Source organism: Callorhinchus milii, unplaced genomic scaffold (assembly GCF_018977255.1).
Source record: "Callorhinchus milii isolate IMCB2004 unplaced genomic scaffold, IMCB_Cmil_1.0 Scaffold6, whole genome shotgun sequence".
Lineage (NCBI taxonomy): Eukaryota > Metazoa > Chordata > Chondrichthyes > Chimaeriformes > Callorhinchidae > Callorhinchus > Callorhinchus milii.
Window position 1 is genome coordinate 16876648 of NW_024704747.1, and position 23091 is coordinate 16899738.

The window sequence follows — 23091 nt, forward strand, 5'->3', positions numbered from 1 at the left end:
TAGCAGAGCCCAACCTGGAGTCTCTGTGACTCAGAGTGACTCCTGACTTAGGCTGGGTTACAACCTTACAAACACCGCGCCTAATTCCAGCGCAGCTAAACAACCAGAATGGCATAAAAACACATTTACTGTGAAGATACTGTGAAGCACTGATGACTTGTGAGTACTGAGACCTCACTGGAGGGGGCATGGCTTGTGCAGCATAGGGGAGAGGGCTGGATGAGCTAATGTAGTATTTGAAGAAGCTTTTCGAGGATTCATACCCTTACAGCAACCCCTGCACTTACAGGAATATTGGTATTGTCTAGAACCCTCTCCCCACACCTGCAGTGGTTGAGCATGGGAGCTATTTAAGGATTTGCACATGGATCATGCTCAACCCAATACTATTTTGCTCAGAAGCAGGCTGAGGCAAAATAAAAACTTTATAACTGGTGTGTGGATTAATTCCTTATTCCAATAACGAGAATAAGTAGAACCTTCCCTTATTTGTGAGAAACATTATACAGAGTATTCTCCCCCTACCCCCACCCACCCACCCCTCCATCCCCAGAACTGAGGTTACTGCACTCTGTTACATTAATAACCCTCTGGAACTCCCTGCTTCAATCCATCCATTGCCCCCTTCATTTGTCCCTTCTTTGCCCATCTTCACATCGCACCTGAAGACTTTGCCTATGGTCACACCTTCCTTTCTTCCCAGTTAGGCGTTAATCTACGCCATATTAAGCGCTCCAAGACACTACCCAGCGTGAAGGGTGCTATATATAAATAGCTGTGTTGCAACTTCCAATTACTGTCCCTATCGCCTGTGTAAAACTGGCACAACTTGTTTTTTTGTAATAGAGATGGAATGAAAGAAAACAAGCTGATTGCCATCACTGCGCCGCTCATCAACCCCTTACTCTACGGTTGAAGATCAGTGCTATCAGTTTCCGCAATAACTAATGGTGACTCCTCTTCAAGCTTCACATATTTTCTGTGCCAAATTCAAGGCCAAACCTGTGCTGTAGCACAATGGCCCCTGGGAACTCAGACAAGACTCCTACCCCTCCCCTCACACCCCTTCCCCTCTCCCACAGGTGAATGTATTTATAGAAATAGAATCACAGAAATTTACAGTGCAGAAGGAGGCCATTCGGCCCATCAAGTCTGCTTGCTCTCAGAGGAAACTGTTCAGATAATTCCACTGCCCTGCCTTATCCGCATACTCTTTCAAGCCTCTATCCTTCATGTATTTGTCTACTTTCCTCTTGAAACCCACAAAGGACTCTGCCTCTTACCACCTTACTTGGCAGTGCATTCCACATCTAAACAACTATCTGAGTAAAAAAAAATTCTCCTAAAATCTTCCTTCGCGCTTCTTGCGGCTATCTAAAAACTTTGCCCCCTAATCACTGACTGTTCTACTATGGGGTATTTCACACGAAGACTCTTACATCAGTCACATGGAGGGCAAATAAAGAGCCTTGAAAGGGAGAATGACTAGGTCCTCTGATTGGATCAAATGCCTGTCCTTGGCGGTGTGGGCCTATGATGAGATTTCCCTGTTCTGAGCACACACTGTCAACGTTCAACACTGGAATTTCACCCACTGGAGTGGTCCAGAGTTTCTGCATCCTTCTCTAACCCAGCACTCAACCGACTCCCCTCAACAGAGACCTTCTGCATCTCTCGGATTGCAACTGGAGGCTGCGTTGATTCAAATCAAAAAAAGTTCCAGGGAATGGTTTGTGCCATTCATTCCTGCATGGGGACTGATGCCTATTCCCCTACCAGCTACCTGCCACAAGTAATCCCTCTGATTCCCCACTGTGTCAGACTTCGAAGATCAGATTAATGGCTTGAAACCCAATGGAGAGCTGCCAGAATTAGCTGCTTGGGAATGGGATCCGGGAATATAAGTATCCACCACACTCACTTCCTCCGCCCACCTCCCTCCCTCAGAAAAATAAGCAAGGTTCCTGATAAGGTGTGTTTGATTAAGTGTTTTCCTTGAATGTGTTACCCTGGAAGGGTTAATTTTCCCCCACATGCCCCAGAAAAGGAGGGGGTTCAACACGACAAGGGCACGTCACATGGCACGGACACATGGTCAATCACATGATGCAGAAATACAGTCAACCACAGGACGTAACAAGCCAATGGGGCAACACATGTACAAACATATATCTCACACACTGGCACCAACACCACACTCTCAAACCGAGAAGGATGCTTACTCTATTCCCCACCCTGTTCCTCCAAATATCACCCCCAGAGCCAGAATGATCCCTGCCACTGCACCTATTAGCCTGTTAGTGGCCATGCTCACTGCACAGAGGAGGAGGGGGAGTGTGGAGGGAGGGAGGGGGAGGAAAAAAGGTATATTTTAGAGCAACACCGTCACAGCTTGTTGAAGGTATGGTTAGTGTCTTTAAACCCCCAAATAAAATGAAACGAAAAAAAAATCAGCTTTTTGGGGGGTTAGGAAAGAATTTTCATATTCAGCAACATTCAGAGAAATATCAACGGTTGTTGGATTCTTTAAACAATTTATTGCTGATCTCGTAAAGATTTCACACACCAAAATGGTTAAAAATACTGAATGGGAAAAATTCAGAATAAATCACTTTCTAAGGATTTCTTCGTTCCCGCACATCTTGTGCGACCGGATTAACAGTCCCTTGCTAACATTCGGCTGGATAACATTCAGAAAAATATGGCTAATTCGCCAGAAAGACACATGCTCAAAGCTTTGAATATACAAATGCCTGATGTAGAAAAAAAATAGAAAGGAATAAGTGGAGTCAAAGCACTAGGTTAGAGGAACAACACGGCGATTTGTCACTTAGCCTCACCTGAAATAAACAGAACAGAATGAAACAGATTTTTAGTCAAAACCCAAACGTGTCACGAAATATGAACATAAGGACACACAGATGAAGCCTAGTGAAACCTTGACAGTGAATCAAAATAATTTCTTTCTCTTGCACTTTGACATGCAAGAACACTTGTTTTTTCTTCCCTCTCCTGCCCCATTTAGGAGCCTTTAAAATGATTTTGGTGTTTTTAAACTTTATCCCATTCCACCCGTTCACCTTGGACAAAACCCTGAAACCAGCTAACAAACTGGTTTTGGGAAACCTGGAAACATTTACTGGGGCCTCAGCCTTCCACCCTGCTTCCTTTAAACTTAAAATTCATCCCAAGCAGAATTTTGGAAAATTGTTAAATTCAGCCTCAATTTGCNAAAAAAAACCTTTGGTTAAGAACTGTGGAAAACCGTCTTCCTGACTGAAACCGAACTTTCCAAAATTCTCAGCGATGTTAAATTTAAATGCTTTCTGGGCTTGAGGCTAAGACCGGGTAGAAGATTTGGCTTCAGATTTGTGCCATTTCTGAACCGAGGGACGAGTTGGGCGGTGTACACGTTTCAAGTACTCCAAGGTGAGCCGTATTAGTAACTGGATGTGTGTTTGTCCAGTTTGGCAGCTTAGCTCCTGCCTGTATTTTGTATTATTTTCTGTTGGTAATTGTCAGGATCCGCACTCCAATGGCAAAGTGAGGCCTGCAGTGCTTCCTGCACCACACCTGAGAGGGCTGGAATGCTGACATGACATCCCTGACACAGAAGCTCTCCTCTATTCCCAGCCCCAACAAGCCTCTCACCTTGACGAACAAACAAAATTCACCGAACGAATCAAAATAAAAGCAAATAACTGCAAATGGGAGGGAGTACAGGAATAAAATCAGTCCAATGCACAATTAATGAAACCAACGCGTCAGGAGAATGAGTTCAAGGCTGTAATTTAATCTTGAGATTTCCGTTGCCCTTTAAAAGTCTTTGTGATCTCATCCGAGGTGATCGATTGGGTTGGATTACAGCCTTGCCATTCAGTCCCTGTTGTCCAACATTCCCTGTTTAATCCATCATGGTCTCTTATATGTATTCATATTAGATAAATCCAAATGCTATATTCATTTTAAAAGGATTTTCTTTCATTAGAGATGGCTTCCAATGTGTCTCTGCACCTTGTTGACCCTACTGCATTTTCCTCCTCTCAGCAGGGCTAAAGCATTAATTCAACTTAAGCTATTAGTCTTAGCTTGAAGTCTTGTGTAAATCTTAGCCTGCAAGAGGGGAGGGAGCGGACAGGTGACCAAATAAAATTTGTAGCTGTATGTCACAACCTGTAAGTTTTAACCTGTCTGTCTTAGCCTGCAAAACTATTTTTGTCTCAAGATGTTGGGTCACACCAAATTGTGTTTTAGTTTGGAAGCTGGTTTTCCATGGTTCGGCAAAATGAACTGGCTTCCAAATGAAGAACGAATGTAAGAATTTCTGCAATCTTACATTTTTAGACAAAATGGTCCTACGAGTTATGACTAGATTAAATTTCAGGTGTATTGTTATAACACATACACTTCTCTTTTGAAAGCTCTCTCCCCATCGCACACTATTTGCTGACCTGGGCAGGAGATCTATTCCCTTAAATTTGAATCTGACTGACGTCCAGTAACTAGACCTTGGAGGTGCAGGCGAGTGACATAAGTCTGACTCTCCCCTTCTGGCTCAGCTATGTTTCTCTGTGAAGAAATCAAGGAACTGTTGACGTCCTTCGAAGACAATCAGGCTGAGATCAGGAACTCAGCAGAAGAGGCACACGGGCTGTGAAGCTGTGCATTAGATTCTGCTGCATAGTATGATACTATATCAACCAGCCCCTCCCTCTGTACTAGCTATTTACACATGGTTTACACATGGCTTATAATAGCCTCCCAGTCACTCTCCACACAGCTCTCTTGTTCAGAGAGAGTGGAGTATGTCACAAGCCGATCAGTAAAGATAGCAATCTTCACTAGTCTTTATTAAAGGGCTCTCGTACAATAACAAAGTGGGTCCTTTGAGCAAATTAAAGTTCTGCTGCTATCAATGTCTCCTTCTACAATGTGCCTGCATCCAAACTGAAAGAAACGTCTTTGGATGTAGGCACACATCTTCAGAACAAAAGGAGGCCTTTCGGCCCATCGAGTATACTACACCCCTCCCCGCGCCCCCCACTCCAGCTACCTACAGGACTAAACAATGCTTTGCTCACACCAGATATCCTACCCACCAGGCTCAAATTTCCACCTAGTCTCAGCCTCCGAGCCACTTTTGTCTTAAAATGTAAAGCATGTTGACTTCAAATGTAAATTGGAGCAGAATTGTAAAGAAATCTTCACTTTAGTTTTAACTTGGGCATCAGATCCTTTTGTAGAACTGAGGTAAAGCAACTTCTGGATTAAGAGAGGATTTCGGAATCTCCCACAATTCTGCATGAATTTAATTTTAAGAAAATAACGATCTGAAAAGCCTGAGTGGCTAGAATTCTAGGCCCCAAAATATCCAAGATTTTACTCACGTCGGGGTAAAGAAGTCTTAATGAGACAGAGTGATGGGTTAAATAAAAATTCTTTAACCGAATGACGGGGAGGCTGTGATACACACACAGAGCGATCCCGTTCTCAGCATGCTGTCTGGGAGCAGAGATTATTCCTATTAACTCCAGTTAACCATGCAAGCCAAAACCCTAATGGATAGGGTGGTCCTGGCTGGACAAGCTTGCCAGAGAGGGCTCTCAATGGCAAACTACAGTTTGGGCTGGTTAAACCTTCCCTGGGGTCACCAAGTTAAATCCCTTTAAATCAACCTGCGCCCAATACTGAAATTAGGTAATCAGGGTGTGTCCCTCGGGTCGGTCGGGGTGGGGGGGGGGGAGAAATGGGAGGAGAGAGCGAGTGCGGATTCCATCCCAAACCAGGGAATTTTGACGTGAAGTGGATCACGTGGGAGTCTCAGTTTGGTTTGGATCTTAAGCATGTTGATGGATTTCCGCATGTGTCAGACTCACAGCTGTCACTGACAGTGGTGAGGGTTAGGGATGGGGGGAAAGAGAAAGGCAGCATTTGGTAGCTCGTTCTTCTCGACAGAAAGACTATCATTTGCCCAACCCACTCCCCTTGCCTCCAACACTCGTCTGCACCTCCTTGAGTCTAGTTACTCACTACCATTACTGTCCTCTACTCTACCTCCCTGCTTAACCACAGAGTAAGGACACTTAAAAGGAAGGGAAAATATATCCAATAGAAAAATGAAAAAACGCTTTAAAAAAAAGACTGATTGACGGAATGTGTCAAGCACAAATTTCTGCTGGTCCAATGAATCTCACACCACTTATTTATTTACCTTTCGAACCCCTTCTCACAGCAAAGGACTCAATGTCTCGTCTCTGAATGTGTTGTGCCTCTATTTCCCCAGCCCTCGGATTTTTGATTACACTGAGAACAAATGGACGGACGGAATAAAAATGGCAGCGGAGGTCTGCACGTCATCATGCTTTTAGAAAAGAACTGGAATTGAAATTAAACAAACCCCTGGGGCCTTCCGGAGGCTTCTTTAAGACGTGCCGTTTAGGATCGTACATGCTGCAGTCAGTCCCTGCCCACGTCCCCTTGCAGATACAAGTGGCTTCATTGCTGCAAATCTGCAAAGTATTGAGCAAAGCAGAAGAGATTCAGTCTTTGATTCATGTCTCTCACCAGAGCCAAAACTCCATCTAGTCCCAGATTGTGATGCTATTTCACGGTGTGTCAGCCTGGCTCAGTGGGAAGCACAATCTCCTAGAGGTCAGAAGTTGTGAGTTCAAGCCCCACATCAAGACTTTAAACTCACTATCTAGGCTGACAATCCAGTGCAGTACTGGGGAGAGGGGAATGCGCTTTATATTGTTGGAGGTTCCATCTCTTGAATAAGAAGTTAATCTGAGTTTCATCTGGCTGTTCAGGTGGTCGTTGAAGATCCCACTGAAAAGAGAAAGGAGTTTCGCCTGGTATCCTGGCCAACAGCTGCAGACAGCAATGTCTCACAAACAGCCATGGAGTGAGCGACCAATTTTGTCTGGGGATTATTGACCAGGACACCAGGAGAGAGAAACTCCCTTCTCTTTTGCAATAGCATTGTGGAATCTTTAACGTCCACCTGAACAGACAGATGGGACCTCGGTTTAACGTCTCATCCGAAGGAAGGTACCTACAACAAAGCAGCACATTCCCATCACTGCATTGGAGTGTCAGCTTAGACTATGTGATTCCAAATCCCGACATGGAACTTGAACCCACAACCTCATGACTCAGAGGCGAGAGCGCTACTATGATGCCAGGCTGGCATTGATAGCTATCTATCACGACCTAACGCCAATACTAGCAAGTGTTACATTGTGTGTTTATAATGGTATGATCCTTTAACATGATTATTCCTCATGGGGTAGGGAGGCAAAAGACCATGGGACAGTCTTACATGGCCTACAGATCCACAGACATTTACAGCATGAAAGAAGGCCATTTAGCCCATCGTGTGTGTAGAGACGATTCAGCCCATCATGTCTGAAAGAGCTGTCCATTTTGTGCTATTCTCCCTCCTTTCTCCCATGTCCTAACAAAGCCTCACAGCAGACTCAGGCTCAGAGACCATTTTTGAGTCAAGCTGTCTACACTCCGGTGGATGCGATCACAGATTCCGCCTGTTCTGCTTCACGTACCCCATAATGGGATCAAAAAACTTGTGTCAGCGGAAAGTGTTTCATAAACTCTGAGAAAAGTTTCATAAACTCTGAGAAAAGTGCCTGCCCTGGTCAACAATCCCCCAAATAAAATTGTTCACTTCATGGCTGATTGTGGGGCATTGCTGTCCATAAATTGGTTGTCACATTTGCCTACAAACGGCACTTTACAGTCCTGATGTGCAAGGCATTGTATTACAACACAAAGATTCTTTTTTCTTTTTATTCCACTGGAGGGAATGGATGGCAACTGAGCTTTGTACAAGGAGGAAAGCTATGCAACTGCTACTGAAGATGCTCTCAGATCATGGGATTTGGGACTCGGAGTGGAGAACAGGTATTACACTGAACAAGCACTGTTTATGGCACAGGCGTTTTCCAGCGGTTATGTTTCAGTGCTTTTTCCTGACCTTGCTACCTTAACTTTAATACCACCAGGTCTGGTTATTTACACGCAACACTCACCCCATGGCCGGAGCAAACCTTCGCCAATGAGCCGATGGGACAGTTAGTGATGTTGAAGGACTGAATGGTCTGGCACTTTCGATCCAAGCACATCATGGATGGTCCGCATGGAGTCCCGTCCTCCACGTAGCCCAGGTCCGTTGAGTCGTCCATTATGATGTGCCCACCGCTGAAAGACAGAGGCTATGAATAGCAAAGACTCCAGAGCTGTGAGCCACAAGCAGAGACAGGACGCTTTATAATCGCAAGATGTTGTTGATCGGACACCCAACATTTCAACATAAAAGGTCATGTGAGGCAAGAGGGACCTGGGAACAGTGACACGCCAATAACCCCATCAATGGGTTGGGCCGTTGTCATGAACTGTGAGACAGCTTCTCTATCAGGGCCTTTTGAAGTTGTGTGCTCTTTGACTGGCAATGGGTACCCTTGGATAGTGAATGAACTGGCCTCAGTTGTGCCATGAAGTTTACCGCTGTTTCAAACATCCTCGCTACTGGGACCATCCATTGCTTAAATTTGGGGTATTCGAGTGTCTGACACAGTAGGAAACACTTGACCATAGTTAAGGATTTCCAAACTGGAGAGTTCCACACGGGTACGTGACCCACACACTCAGGTTTACCCCTGTCTGTGGGCAACTGACATTAAAGGCAATTTCAAAAACAGCCCTTTGATCAAATCTGGTTCAAACACGGCATGATGTTTACTTGTGGGATGTTGCTATTTGCAAATTGGCTGCCTCGTCAGCCTTCAATATACTCAGTCACTCACTTTACAGTGGTACACTGTGAAGCACTTTGCAGTGTCCTCCTCCTCCTGATGCGAAAGGCGATGTGTTAAAAACAAGAATCATTCTTACTGTACTTAGTGGGGAACGATCCCCAGTTGTTTGCAATAGGAAGATTTGAAAAGGCTGAAAGCCCTACCTACAGTCCACCAGCTTTCCCTGGTGGTAGAAGGACGTGGGAGTGACGTCACCGCCAATGTGGCCAATTCGCGGAACTCGACTAATGCTAGCGCAGAGGAGGTAGCCGCAGAACACATCACTGACATGGGGAAGGTCAGAGATCGAGCAGGAAAAGTCAAGCAGGTGAAATAGAAGGTAAGATAACAGGAATAAAAAAAAAGGGTTAGAAACACTGACAATCGATAAAGAAGACAAACGTGGTCAAAGGTTATGACAATACGTCTGGGTAACACAGTAAACGATACCGAACTGGAGACACTGTACAGAACAGCCGACGGCCTCATGCACATTCACCTCTTCCATTATCATTGGAATGAATTTTCTTTTATATTAAAAAACCCCACATTATTCTCTTCATTATCCTCTCTGTCTGTCCCACTGCTTGCCGTTAAAAGGTAACCTTGCAACACCAATCGTGCGTTCCTGTTAATGCACTTGCTAGTTAATACGTCACACCGCTCCCTGCTTCGAGAATTTTTCTTACATATTTAGCAACCTGGGTGAAGGGCCAGGCACCATCAAGATTTAACAGAATGCCTGGGGTAAATCAGGACACACTCACATTCATCTCCTTCCACTAAACAGTCAACTCTTTCCATTAAAGGGTTGGCTAAGCTGTAGAGTAGGAGGGAAAAACTGAGTAAAGAAAGGAGTTAGATACTATTGAGAAGCCCAGGAAACAACACTTTAAATCTGAGCTGCAATGTGCTACACCCACTCCAGTGAGCAAGCACAAGACATGTAGTGGGTAAGCACTTCACACTGGAAGCGTTCCCCGTGTTAAAACCCTCGTAGTTAGTGGAGGGATTTAGCCAGAGACCACTGCCAGCCTCAGTCCTCTCTCTACTGCCTATCAGGTGTCAGCATTCCCTTTTTCATTCAGGATTTAGCAACAACTATTGATGTTGATGCCAGCAACAACAGACAATGACCCAAATAGAGAGGCTAAAAGGACAAAGGGGAAAACAAGTTTACTGCTCCATTTACTCAACGCACCCTTTTTTTGGCTGTAAATATGTTGGTTGATGGGCTATGTTGCAATTATTGCTATTTATTCACTATAACATGGGGTACACCCACGATCTAACACTCACAGTAACCCGCTTGACCACCCGTTGAGGCAATAATTTCAAGTCCAATACTGCCTTAGTGCAACTTACTGTTTGCTGCATTGGAGCCACTTATCACCGTCCTTCCCACAGTTGCCTTTCTCTGTGCCTTCAGTGTTCAGTTTCTCGTAGCAGAATTTCTCCGACCCTCTGGATTCTGTGAACGAGGGAATCTGTCAGAAACACCAACTGGGGCCAAGCTCTGATTATGGGACAGTGTCACGGCCAGCAATCCTCCACATAGAATCAATCATTCACTTGTGGCTGTGGGACAATGCTGTGCGCAAATTGGTTGCCGCCTTCGCCTACGAAATACACCGTCACTGCCTTTACAGTAAATCCTGTGAAGTGTTTTGGGATGTCCTCCTGACGTAAACAATGCTTTATCACATGTAAGGATTGTTATTATTGTTATAAGGGGATTTTTGTTCAGTGGAAAACAAGCTTCCTGCTGCTAATCAGCTAGGACCACCACATCCGTTAAGAGTTTGTCGTACAGGATTAAAGTGGGAAGAATCCCTGCCCCATTGGAGTCTGTCCCTCCAAGTTGATGAGCCAGGCTGGCCAGTCTGTCATCAGCAAAGCCCTGGAGGACTGTGGACCTGCCTGGCTCAGGAACCGGACTACTGAGACCGCAACAGAGGTTTAACTCGATTCTGACATTCCATTGCCACACTTCACGTTGGAGCCACTTCAGCATCACGGAAGACCCTGCTTATGTCCCCCAAAGGAGAATGGTCACTAGTTGATCATTTGACATATAAGGACTTTATAAGGTTAACTTACTTGAGCCCCAGATCAATTTGCATTGGTTATCCCTGGTTTTGCATTCTCCATTGAAACAACGCCCCTGAGAAATGAGAAAGGTCCAAAGTTTAGACTTGCAGACCAGGAGACCTATTGAAGGAGCTATGGATAGATAGCCTTGTTGGCAAGGGAATGAGGCTGCGATAGTGTTGATGGACCATCAATAGCACTAACCTTGTTGAAATCACAGCCATATCCATCTCGCTTGTGCAGGTTTGCCGGACACTGGAGAAAACAATGACGAGTAAGGAAGCTACAATCAGAACTGAAGATCAATGAACCCCCACCCCCAAATCACATGACTCTTTAAGCAACATTGGTCATTGGTATTACCCTATAATGATGCCAATAAGAAGTGTCAATGTCCTTGTTAATGCAGGTCAGTTCTTATCAAAAGGTTGGTTTCGATGAAGACGGCCCAACAGCCCATCCGATCTCATCCTTCCAGACCAATCACCCTACCACCCCCCACCCGAGGGCATAAGGTCATGGAAATACCATTTGTGACCCTTTTGAAAAGCTTTTGTGCCTCGGAACATCAATGCTTAAGAATGGAATGCTTTTCCCCTGCTGGGAGCTGGGGTTCCTCCCCCGCCCACCGAGACCCGTTAATTTAGCACATCCTGAGCTTCCAGCCCTTCTGCTCTGTGCGGCTGATTGCCTTTACTTACTAGCTTCAACATTTCATTGAGAACAGATAGGAACACAATACCTGGCCAGAGTCTCCTGGGCAGAACTCTGTTATATCACAGTCATTCACTGCATCTCGGCACTCGTAGCCTCTCTTGAAGAACTGAAGACAAGACCACAGAAGGTTGTCAAATCACTTGTAGCTTGCGGATACTACCCCCCCAACATCTTTCTCTGCTATTACGGTGTGTCCAAAAGTTTTGTTCGGGGTTTACGTTCTCAACCCCAATTAAAATCCTAAATACCTCTTGCCCCCTCAGATTTGTCCTCCACCTCCAACACACACAAATATTTACCCTATGCCCCCTCCCAACCTAAAGATACACCAAGCTTCTTTGAAAGTTGGTTACCTGACAGGTGAAATTACAGCAGGGTCCATCGCTGCAGTGGGCTCCGTTGGCAAGAGAACACTTTTTACAGCAGTTTCCGAAGCATTCCTGAAAAAGGGGTGGAATCGGAGGGAGAGCGAAGGAGGGAGGATAGAGGGAGAGGGGAAGAGAGAGGCAGGACAAAGAAAATGCCTGTTAAGAGCCTTAACAAGCTCCACTTTTGTGTAGATTTTTCTATATCAGGATGTTGGCGACGATTCTGCATTAAAATCATAGTAACAATGACTTCTGCCTGTTCAGGTGGATGTTAAAGATCCCAAGGCCCTATTCGAAAGGAGAAAGGAATTTCTCTCTCCCAGTGACCCAGCCAACAATCCTCTAATTACAAAATTGTTCACTCATTTCATGACTGTTTGTGGGACATTACTGTGCGCAATTGTGCTGCCGGGTTTGCCTATAAATGCATGGTCCCTCCATTTCACACTAAATGCAGTGAAGCGATTTGAGACGTCCTTCCGACGTGATAAAGCACTCTACCAAATGCAAGGATTATTATTTATTAACAATTGCTGCTCCCGTTACACAGCGAACACCAGTCTGCTTCATGTAACCCGATCTATCGGACCCACCATTGGCAAAAGGGTTTTCAGCAATTCTGCCCTTGCACTGGGCAGAATCTTGCTCCCTCCCTTTCTTCTTTCAAGGCGCTTCCTCTTCAACCATGCTTTCTGTTTTCCTAGACCCCTCCCCACACCACCTCAAACTTGGCTCCCACCTCCAGCTCGGGTGCCCATCCAGCACAGTGAAGAACTTTGAAACATTCTCCTTCTGATGTGAAAGGCGATATATACATGTAAACTCTATTGTATTGCATTGGAGGGGGAAGGGCAGAGGAAAGTGAATAAAGTGAAATACATTTGCTTTTCAACCCTAAGCTTACCATTCGTAACCCACAGTCACACTCTTCCCCTGATTCCACGTATCCGTTTCCACATTCGGTAGTTTCGAACAGCTATAAAGTAACCGAAAGAGTGAACGGCAAACAATGAGACATGTAGAAACCATTTATAGAGCACATAAACAGGGCACAATGGTCTTATTCACCCCTCCAGCTTCCATTAACTGCGCCCTTCACTCCATCTCATCCAGGCCCCCAGTGATGTCCCAGACAAAATGGGTCATACACTTCATGGCTTTTGTGGGACATTGCCATGCGCAAATCGGCTGCCGTCTTTGGCTACAAAATACAATTTCTTCTAACACTGAGGATCACCTTTGTTGCTCTCAGGCTCAGTCCTGGGCAGCCCCCTTAAACCATGGTATGATGCCAACCCATTATTATTATTGATATAATTTTTCCGTAAGATGGTCACAAGAGCATTTTTTTTCACTCAGAGAGTTGTTGGGATGTGAAATGCGCTGCCAAATAAGGTGGTAAGAGGTTGAGTCCACTGTGGGTTTCAAGAGGGAAGTGAACAATTATATGAAGTGTACAGGCTTGAGGGAGGATGGGGATAAGACAGGGCAGTGGGAGTGAATATACACCTTGCTCTGCAAGTCAGGGCAAACACAATGAGCTGAATGGCCTTGTTCTACGCTGCAAATTTCTATGAAAAGAAAAAAAAATCCCTTAAGAAATCCCACAAAATAGAACCAGTAGAACAATAGAATGGGTGAAGGCTAGCCAGTCCATGCTGACAGTGCTGGTGCCACCTCCACTGGAGGCAACACTCGCACCTTTTTTATGAGAACCTCTTACCTTTGTTGGTCGGTTAAAGAGACAGGCCCCTCCACCACGTTGTAAAAATTCCTTGTACTCAGCAATGCTACATTTGGAAAACTTGTGTGGGTGGTAATAGCTGCAGGAATAAACAAACACGCAGCAACAAACAAGTATGAGGGAACTCAAACAAAGCTAAGCAAAGTAAACGTAATCCAAGCCACACCAAACTGAAGTGAGCCCAAACCCAGCCAAGCTCGACCCAACATGTTTTGTCACCCTAATTGGATGAATGTTGGGTGGGTACAATTAGCCTCTGTGGCTCTGAGCTGGGAAAAGGGATTAAATCTCTGATTTTCCTATTCCTGATCTCAATGTTTGCTGATCAGGCCACGCAGGTGAATTTTGAATGAGGACAGGATCAAGGATCCAGCATTGATACTCCTCACGCTCAGTTTCCCAGCCATGAAGAAAAGCAGGCTGCGTGAGTCCGACAAGGCTGTGGGTATCTACTGGGTCAACCTTCAGGAGAGAAGGAAAGAAAATCGCAGGGGATGGTGAGGGCAGAATCAGTCGGTAGGAGATGGCTGTGTGTTTAATCACATGCAACTTTAGAGAATCTTAGCCATTGAAGAGTTAAGTGAGTGACGTGGTAAAGAACCTGCATCATTGTTTGTTTTAAGAGATAATGAAAACATTCCTCTCATCTAGTTAAACTTTCTATTTAAAGAACCCAGTTGCAACCCACTCACTGTTTTGGTTCAAGTGTCCGATTAATGAGAGACACATCAAGGCAGAGTGGCTCACTTTGCAATTCCAATTTTAACACTGCTGTTCGCTACAATAACAACCACACAGCGCCAAGCAGCTGTGTGTCTCTCAAGTGCCCCATGACCGGTTGGGTTATTTTCAATAAGATCCAGATCAATTGTAGTTATTCCTCTTGCAAAACCGATTGACATGCTCACTATTCTCAAGTCCCATCGGCACATGTTGACTCGTGATCTGGCCTTTCACCTGAAGCCGAGCCTGAATCAAAGGGCTTTAGGCTTGCTCAGAAGACATGGACTCCTTCCTACCTCTGTGAACTATTAATATCATATCAACCTCTCTGCTCCCTCCATTCAGCGGGCACTGGCCTGCTCCATGTCCCCACCCTTCCCGCTCCACCACAACAGTCAGGTCTTCAGCTCTTCTGCGCCCAACCTCTGGAACTCCATCTCTGAATCCCTTTGCCTCGCTCCCTCCCTTGCCCCTTTCAAGGCCCATCTCAAAACTTTCCTCTTTGACCGTGCTCTCACCACACCCCCTCCCATCCCCCCTAACCTCCACCCCTCTTGATTCCAACCCCCAGCGTGGGTGCAAATCCTTAACTATCCAGTCCCTTGGGACATCCTTCTTTGGGAAAGGCAGTATAAAAATGCAATTTGTTCTTCTTGTAGCGCTCACACAAATAGAAAAATTCACAATCAATCCACTTTACAATATATAGTGTGACGTCTCAACTTGATAAGGCGCAATATATTATTATTATTATTATTATTATTATTATTTTGTGCCTTCCATTGAGTAGCTCGCCTTAGAAACAAAACCAGAAACAATATCATACCCTGTGTCTTCCATGATGCACCCAGCCCAGGACCCAGGACACTCGCATTCCTCTGAGAGAGAAAGAAGAAGAGCACAATGTCAGTCTGGCATCCATGTCCCATCCTCACCTACTAGTCTACTGTCATGATTAAAATGGCAAAAGTAAGATGGCAACATTTTCAGACTGGAGTCTGTCCAGCCTGTCTGTCCTGCAATCATTGTTAATGGTCAGGTTCAAGTTCTAGCTACAGATTGCCACACAGCCAACTGATATCACATACAAAACACACAATGAATGATAAGACTGATATGGGATCAGTGACTGTGCTCCGCTGGGTGTGGGTGAGTGACTGTGCTATGATGGGGGTAGGTGAGTGACTGGATGGGAGTGAGTGAGTGACTGTGCTGTGCTGGCAGTGAGTGAATGAATGACTATGCTGCGCTGGGAGTGCGTGAGTGACTGTGTGGGAGTGAGTGAGTGGCTGTGATGGGAGTGAGCGAGTGAGTGACTGTGATGAGAGTGAATGAGTGACTGTGATGGGAGTAGGTGAGTGACTGTGATGGGAGTAGGTGAGTGACTGAGATGGGAGTAGGTGACCATTCCAAGTACAGAATAGCGGATGTGCTGGCTGGCTTGGTGACACACAGTCCCAGGCACCTTGTTCGAGACGCACAGAACTGATCGAGGTGAAAGAGTAAAGAGGAAACGCTTACTCCGTTTTCTGCGGGAATTGGGCTCCCACTGGATCCCCAGGTTCTGTGCAAGACTCTGTCCCAATATGAGAGTCATTGACCACACATGTCCATACTGGATTCAAGGGATTGGAGAACAATAAGAATGTGTCAGAATAACGCACAAACCACATTGTACTTCACACAGTATTGTTATCTGGCCTATTTTTCTATGTTGATATTTCCTCCTCTGCGAAGTCATTCATCCTAATCCCAATTCCCTTCTCTTTCCCATACCCTTCAATGTTCCTCTGCGTATACTTGCCGAATGCTTTTTCAAATGGTCCCAATCCACTCTGCTCCAAACATTGCCCCAGCAAATCGTTCCATACAATAACAACCCTCTGGGATAGAAGTTCTTCCAAACCAGTCCTTTTAATCCCGAGTCACAATTCTGAATTCATCCCCTCTTCTCCTTCACTCTCTGAACTGCATCCCGGAATCCTTCTGCCTTTCCTTCCAACCTGCCTTGATACTGATCTCTTCAAGTGTGCTTTTGGCCACCTTCCCTCCTTAGGTTTCACCCTCCCCCAGCTTGGCTGCCAGTACGTAGTATTTAAGTCATTGAACTTTAAGGCATCCTCCCAACGTGAACCAATCTACAAGAAATGTAAATAATCCCTGAATTCCCCTCCTGTGATGGAATGGTGTAGAGAGAGCTTCTACAGTGCTTGCTATGGATTAATGAAGTTCACTATTGCTTGATGCTGACGTGCGCACACTGAGATTGAACTCTGCAAATTAATGAAAAGCCTTTCACCTCATTCACGCCTATGCCACGGGCTGGGGAGCAAACGCCTCCAAAGAAAGCTCTGCTGCTCCTGCTGCTTTTGAATATAGTCCCCCTGCAAAGACAGCACAAAGGCAAAGAGTCAGCAACAAACAGAGGGCTGTGACAACTGAAAAGAATTTTTCCAAAAAAGCATCAAAACATCCCCTCCTCATTGACTGCGCCTTCGGGCTTCCTACCACCCTCCCTGCCCTCCACCCTCCCTGATCCCAAACCCCACCCTCCCGCTCGGAGCCAAATCCATGACTGTTCAGCATCTTGGGACATCCTCCCGACGTGAAAGGTGCTATACAAATGTAATTTTGTATTGCATTGTATCTATCGTCCAAAATTCCAACTATTTTTACCCTTATGTGGTCAACAACAACAACTTGTATCTATATTAAAAAATACATCCTTTCACGCAGGCTAGCCCTGATGCATAACACATGCAGAAATCCATCACCATGGTTAAGTGTATCCAAATCAGATTGAGAGTTCCACATGTGTACGCTACCGAGTCATGTACCTCAGTGGTTAGAGCACTAGCCTTGCAAGCGAGAGACCTGGGTTCGATTCTCAGCCGGGCAAACCCTTGGGCAAGCTTCCTTACTCGATATGCCTGATAATAATCACTCAAGAAAAAAAAAGCAATAACAATTTGGTCACTCAATTCTACGACTGTTTGTGGGACACTTCTGTGCGCAATTAGCTGTAGCATTTCGCCCACAAATATACAGTCAATTCACTTTACAGTATGTTCTGTGAAGCGCTTTGAGATGTCTAGAAGACGTGTAAAGCGCTGTATCAAATGCAAGGATTATTATTATTATTATGGAAATCCCATGAGGGGTGGAGGGCAGGGAGGGTAGAGGTAGGAGGGTGACCGAGGGTATGGTTAAAGAGATTTCAAGTTTCAATGCGGTACAAGGCGACTGATAGAGAGGGAGTGGAAGGTGGTTAGAGGGAGGCAGTTCCAGAGATTAAGGGTTAATTGCCATCTGAGTAAAGAAATGTTTCTTGCCATCTGAGTAAAGAAACGTGTCCTTTACAACCCTGAACCCATGCCTGTTTATGCTTCTCCATTGGCATATCTCGTTAAAATCTAACCACAATTGTTTCTTAATCTGAAATGAATAATAGTAATAATAAATAACAAAAATATTTCTTGCATTTGATGTAGCGCTTTTCACGTCTTCTAGATGTCTCAAAGCGCTTCACAGAATAATAATAATAATAATCCTTGCATTTGATATAGCGCTTTTCACGTCGGGAGGACATCCCAAAGCGCTTCACAGAACACACTGTAAAGTGAATTGACTGTATATTTGTGGGCGAAATGCGGTAGCCAATTGCGCACAGCAATGTCCCACAAACAGTCGTGAAGTGAAGTGACCAATTTATTATTGCTTTTGTTTTTTTTCTTGAGGGATTATTATCAGGCGTGTGGAGTAAGGAATCTTGCCCAAGGTTTCGCCCTGACGGGCCGCTTGCGAGGCGAGTGCTCTAACTACTGAGCTGCAGGACTCGTCAATAATGTCCTGAACTGCTCGATAGGATATTCCACATCCGTCGGACACCTAGCTGACCAAATGTAAGGATTATTATTATTGTTGTTATTAATATTTACTCACGAGAGTAGCTGGACGGTGTCAGCTTGCTGCTTGATATACTGCTGCCGGTACTTTGAGAAGCTCCACAGAGTCTGCATCTGGTCCTGGCTCACTTCAACCTTGTCCTTGTCTGACCACGTTTCCACAGCGACAACCACGACCCTGGTGTTGAGCTGCTCCGTAAAGATCTGGAGACAGGAAACAGGACAGGCACAGGAGTGGAATACTGGGTGCACAGACAGTTAGCTCATCAGATCAGTGGAAACACAAGGGTAAAGCAGGAGAGAAATATAAATGCTGTTAGTCAGCCTTTCCTTCAATCGGCAAAAAAAAAAGACTCACAGTCTTCAGACTATGTGGGTCTCTAATGAGGATCAAACTATTTTTAAATCAGGTTGTAGAAGCACATTGGGTTTACAATGCGGCGCATCTAAACCACGTGTGAGTGTCATACCGTGTTGTTACAAATAACAATACAACTTCAGTTATACCCGCTGTCCTTTCCAGCGATCCCCCAAATAAAATGCTTTAGACCAAGGGACTTGATGGATTTCAAGGCTCCCTTAGGGTTAGTGTGCAAATTGGCTGCTGCGTTCGCCCACGTATACACAGTCACTACACTTCACAGTAAAATCCTGCGAAGACCTTCCAGACGTCTCAACGATGTAATAAGATGCATTATTATTATTATAGGAGTATTGTAACAACTCAGAAATCTCCTTGTGTCTTTGATGAATTGGAAAAGCACTGAATGGAGGGCAATGATTGATGGTGTAATGGGACGAGGCATAGTGGGTATTCTGAATGGGTGAAAACGAAAGGGGCAAAGGGTCTTCTTGACCTAAACCTTGTCATCGTGCAACCTCCCTCTGCTTCTGTTAGCAAAGGTCGATAAAGCCAATCCGATCCTTCGTGTCTACAGGCTGCCTTAATCCTGAACTGGACAGTCTCCAATGATATCAATTTGCACAAGTTTGCCCTCGCCCTCAAACCCTTGAAATTCTACAAAAGGCACAAGACTGCAGAGAACATTAGCGTCGCTCACACACATCAAAGCAAATCCAGCCATCAAAAGAAATTCTTCTGGCTCTTCACAATGCTGGAGAGCTTTGTTACAGGGCTGTATAATGGAAGAGTCCGCTTTCAATTCCTGGAAATCTGCTATCTGCAGTAAATAATAATGCATAATTTTGAAATACAAAGTCACAGGTTTGAAGTATCGCTGTCCCACACCACCTCAGTCATGTTAATCAAATCTGTAATAACATTAAGTGCTCTCGGCTAGATGAATAATTATAAACCTTGCATTTAATGCAGCGCCCATAACATTGAAACGTGAAATATAGTGACTGTGTATTTTGTAGACAAATGCGGCAGCCACTCTGTGCACAATAACAACAACTTGTATTTATATAACGCTCTTCCTTCAGGGTAGCATCTCAGAGTGCTCGACAGTGGCGGAGTACGGCGCTGAGCCAGGAGGAAGGGGGAGGTAACCGTAGGCAGGATTGTTGAGAAAGGTCTTCAGAAAATGGGAAAGGAAGGGGCAAGGTAGAGCGATTAAGGGAGAGTGTTCCAGAGTTTCTGGGCATAGTGACTGAAACTGCAGCCGCCGATGGTGGAACAGAAGGCACGAGAGACAAGCAAGAAGCTGGAGCCAGTCAAGTTGAGGCGATGGTTAATGAATTGGAGAGTAAGTAGGTCGGAGAGTAGAGAGTTGCCAGGGCATTAAGGGATTTCAAGACGAGTGTGAGGATCTTGAAATCGATCCATCTGGCAAAGCTCCACTGGCTTCCACTTATACAGTTCCACAAACAGCCATCAAAGTGACTGACCCATTTTTTTCTGGAGGATGAACCCTGTTCTCGTTTGGAGGGTGCCATGGGAATTTTAACGTGCATCTCAATAGGCAGATAGGACCTTGATTTAACACCTCATCCAAAGGACAGCACCTCTGATAGTACTGTGTTAGAGTATCAGCCTTGACTAGTGATTTCAACTCCTGAAGTGGGGCTTGAACCCACAACCTTCGACTCAGAGGCCTGGGTTCAAGGTTCATCTCAAGAACTACCTCTTTGACCACATTTTTGATTAATTTTCCCCTCCACAACCTCCCTCAGCTCCCACCCCCGGCTCAGGTGCCATATCACCAGTGTCATGACATGAAAAGTACTGTATAAATGTCAATTTATACTGTTTGTTAACAGGAGGCCTGGTAACAAGATCTGGAAACAGATGTTTTTCGCAACACGTTAATCAACTTGTGATTGCCAACACACCCCAGGACTAAACAACAGCTGTGCTGACTCAGTATCTCTCTCTCTCTCAAATAAAAACTGTTAATCAAAATAAAGGCATAGTGTTTGACATTGGGCATTTGGTTTAAGTCCTATATCCGGGCTTTGAACTCATTGTCTAGGCTGACACTCCAAAGCAGTGTTGGCCTTCAGATGAGATGTTATACCAAGGTCCTGACTGCCTGTTCAGGTGGAAGTTATATAGAGAGTTATCACACTGTAGAGATAGTTCAAAGCGCTTCACTGGATTATTCTAAAGTACAGTGACTGTATATTTATAGGTGAATACAGCAGCCAGTTTCCGTATAGCAATGTCCCACAAACAGCCCTGAAGTGAATTCTGCCTATTTTATTTAGGAGATTGTTGCCCAGGACACTGGGAGTAACTCTGTTCTCTTTTCGAATAGTGGCATGAGATCTTTGACATCCACCTAAACAGGCAGACAGGAATTTGGTTCAGTATCTCATCCAAAGAACGGCATCTCTGACAATGCAGCTCTCCTCCAGCACTGTGTGGGACTGTAAGCCAACGTAGAGGGCTTGAGCTCGCAGTCCAAGCTGACAAACTGCAACACAGTTGCCACCATCTATCTGTTATGTTATCTGGTAGATACGGTGCCTTGAAACGGAAGCAGAAAGAAAGATAGAGAGAGAAAGAGCTCCTCCACGCCACTCACTCTACAAAAGGTATTTCATTGGGTACTTACGGAATCGATCAGGTTAATCACGGACTTGGCGAAGTTGTTGACGTGGGCGCGGGAGGAGCGGTGCAACTTGTACTGTGAAAAGAGAAGGTGATGCATCGCGAGTCTCAAACCAAACCAAACGGCAACAGATGCTGAGGAAGGCAGTCTTTAGCTCTCCCTCTTCCTCTGAAGAAAGTTTGACGCCTTTCTCCCCCCCAATCGCGCGCCCCCCACCACCTCCCCTTTTTGCTCAGGGGACGTTTCCATGTCATAGTGGCACCTCTGATTCACAGTTACTATTCATACGAGATCAGGGGATGTAGTGGCATCACAGACTGGTTCTGTGCTCACTCACCACTTGACACTCAAACTTCTTCCAGTAGTGGGGGGTGGATGGCAGGTGGCATTCACTAAATAGGGTCCCAGAGCAGCAGGTGTCCGAGATGGAGTTACAGAGAGCAGGGGCAGAATGGTAAAATATACTTTTGCTTGTCTCGTTTACTCTGTGGTCCTTCACTCCGCTGGCGGAGTAAAACGTTTGTTATTCTTAATCATGTTTCGACGTGATAACAAACTATGTGCAACACAATATGATCTATGATTATTTAAGATCTCTTTGCAGAAAGTGAAGGTCTGCCCTCTAGTGGGCAGCTGACAAGGTGTAGCACACACCACACACAGCATAAGTACAGGCCATCCAATCCAACCATTCCTCGCCAATGCTAATGCTCCACACAAACCCACGCTTTTCCTATTTCCTTCACCTGTATCCCTCTGTTCCCTTCTCCTCTATGTATGCATCAAGTTTTCTCTTAAATACATTGATGCTATTTGCTTCAACCGTGGCTTCCAGCAGTGAGTGCCTATGTGCGTGTGTATGCATCCATGTTTGTTTTTGGGTGTGTAGATGTGGACATGCGTAGCATCTGTGTGTGTGAAATTCACATAACGATATACATTTTGTATATGGGTGACTCTCGAGCTCCTACGCCTCCGAGGCAGAGTGCAGTGAGAGCTGACAAGTGTGACGGAGCACAAACTGTGACAAAAAACGCGGTTCATACCATCTTGTGGTCATTGACGATCATCAGTTCCAGGTATTTCATTTCACTGAAGACGCTGCGATGAAGCTGAGGAAAATAAAATTGGTCAGTCAATCGTCCCTCAAACAAAGGGACCAATGGCCAGGACATTAACTACTCCATTGCTCAGCGCTCCGAGACACTACCCCATCTGAAAGGCACTACAGTAGAATTTAATATGACTTACGTGAAGTCCAAGTTGCAGGCAAACAAGTATAAGTCATATAAAATCCGATTTGATCAATAATCAACCCAGCACACGTGTAATTCAATGCAGCCGGTAAGTGCACATACGGTGAGGGGTCAAGTCTAAGTTTCCTGCGATTCAATGTAACCAGCCGAAAAGAGTCCACATTGTCAATGGGTCAGGACATCATTTCCCACATTTCAATGCAGCCAGTAAGTGTGGGAGAAATGGAGGATAGGGGAGTAGCGTTACAAGATAAGAGGTGATTAATAATAATAATAATCCTTGCATTTGATATGGCGCCTTATCATGTCTTTGAGACGTCTCAAAGCGCTTCACAGAATATACTGTAAAGTGAATTGACTGTATATTTTGTGGGCGAAATGTGGCAACCAATTGCGCACAGAAGTGTACCAACAGTCGTGGATTGAAGTGACCAATTTATTACTTTTTTGGGGGGAA

General features: G+C 45.1%; 1 protein-coding gene across 1 annotated transcript in view; it reads right to left on the reverse strand.

The window, feature by feature from the left end:
• adam23a (ADAM metallopeptidase domain 23a) overlaps positions 1–23091 on the reverse strand; it is a 67905-nt gene that overhangs the window by 5064 nt on the left and 39750 nt on the right. The window contains exons 9-24 of the mRNA XM_007890598.2: positions 22425–22490; positions 21382–21453; positions 18399–18565; positions 16756–16840; positions 15978–16071; positions 15283–15334; positions 13713–13812; positions 12894–12965; positions 11975–12061; positions 11647–11727; positions 11109–11159; positions 10914–10977; positions 10179–10284; positions 8978–9097; positions 8049–8217; positions 6398–6509 (exon numbers count right to left, since the gene is read on the reverse strand). Coding sequence (XP_007888789.1) covers positions 6398–6509; positions 8049–8217; positions 8978–9097; positions 10179–10284; positions 10914–10977; positions 11109–11159; positions 11647–11727; positions 11975–12061; positions 12894–12965; positions 13713–13812; positions 15283–15334; positions 15978–16071; positions 16756–16840; positions 18399–18565; positions 21382–21453; positions 22425–22490 — 1498 coding nt within the window. The remainder of the gene's footprint in view (positions 1–6397; positions 6510–8048; positions 8218–8977; positions 9098–10178; positions 10285–10913; positions 10978–11108; positions 11160–11646; positions 11728–11974; positions 12062–12893; positions 12966–13712; positions 13813–15282; positions 15335–15977; positions 16072–16755; positions 16841–18398; positions 18566–21381; positions 21454–22424; positions 22491–23091) is intronic.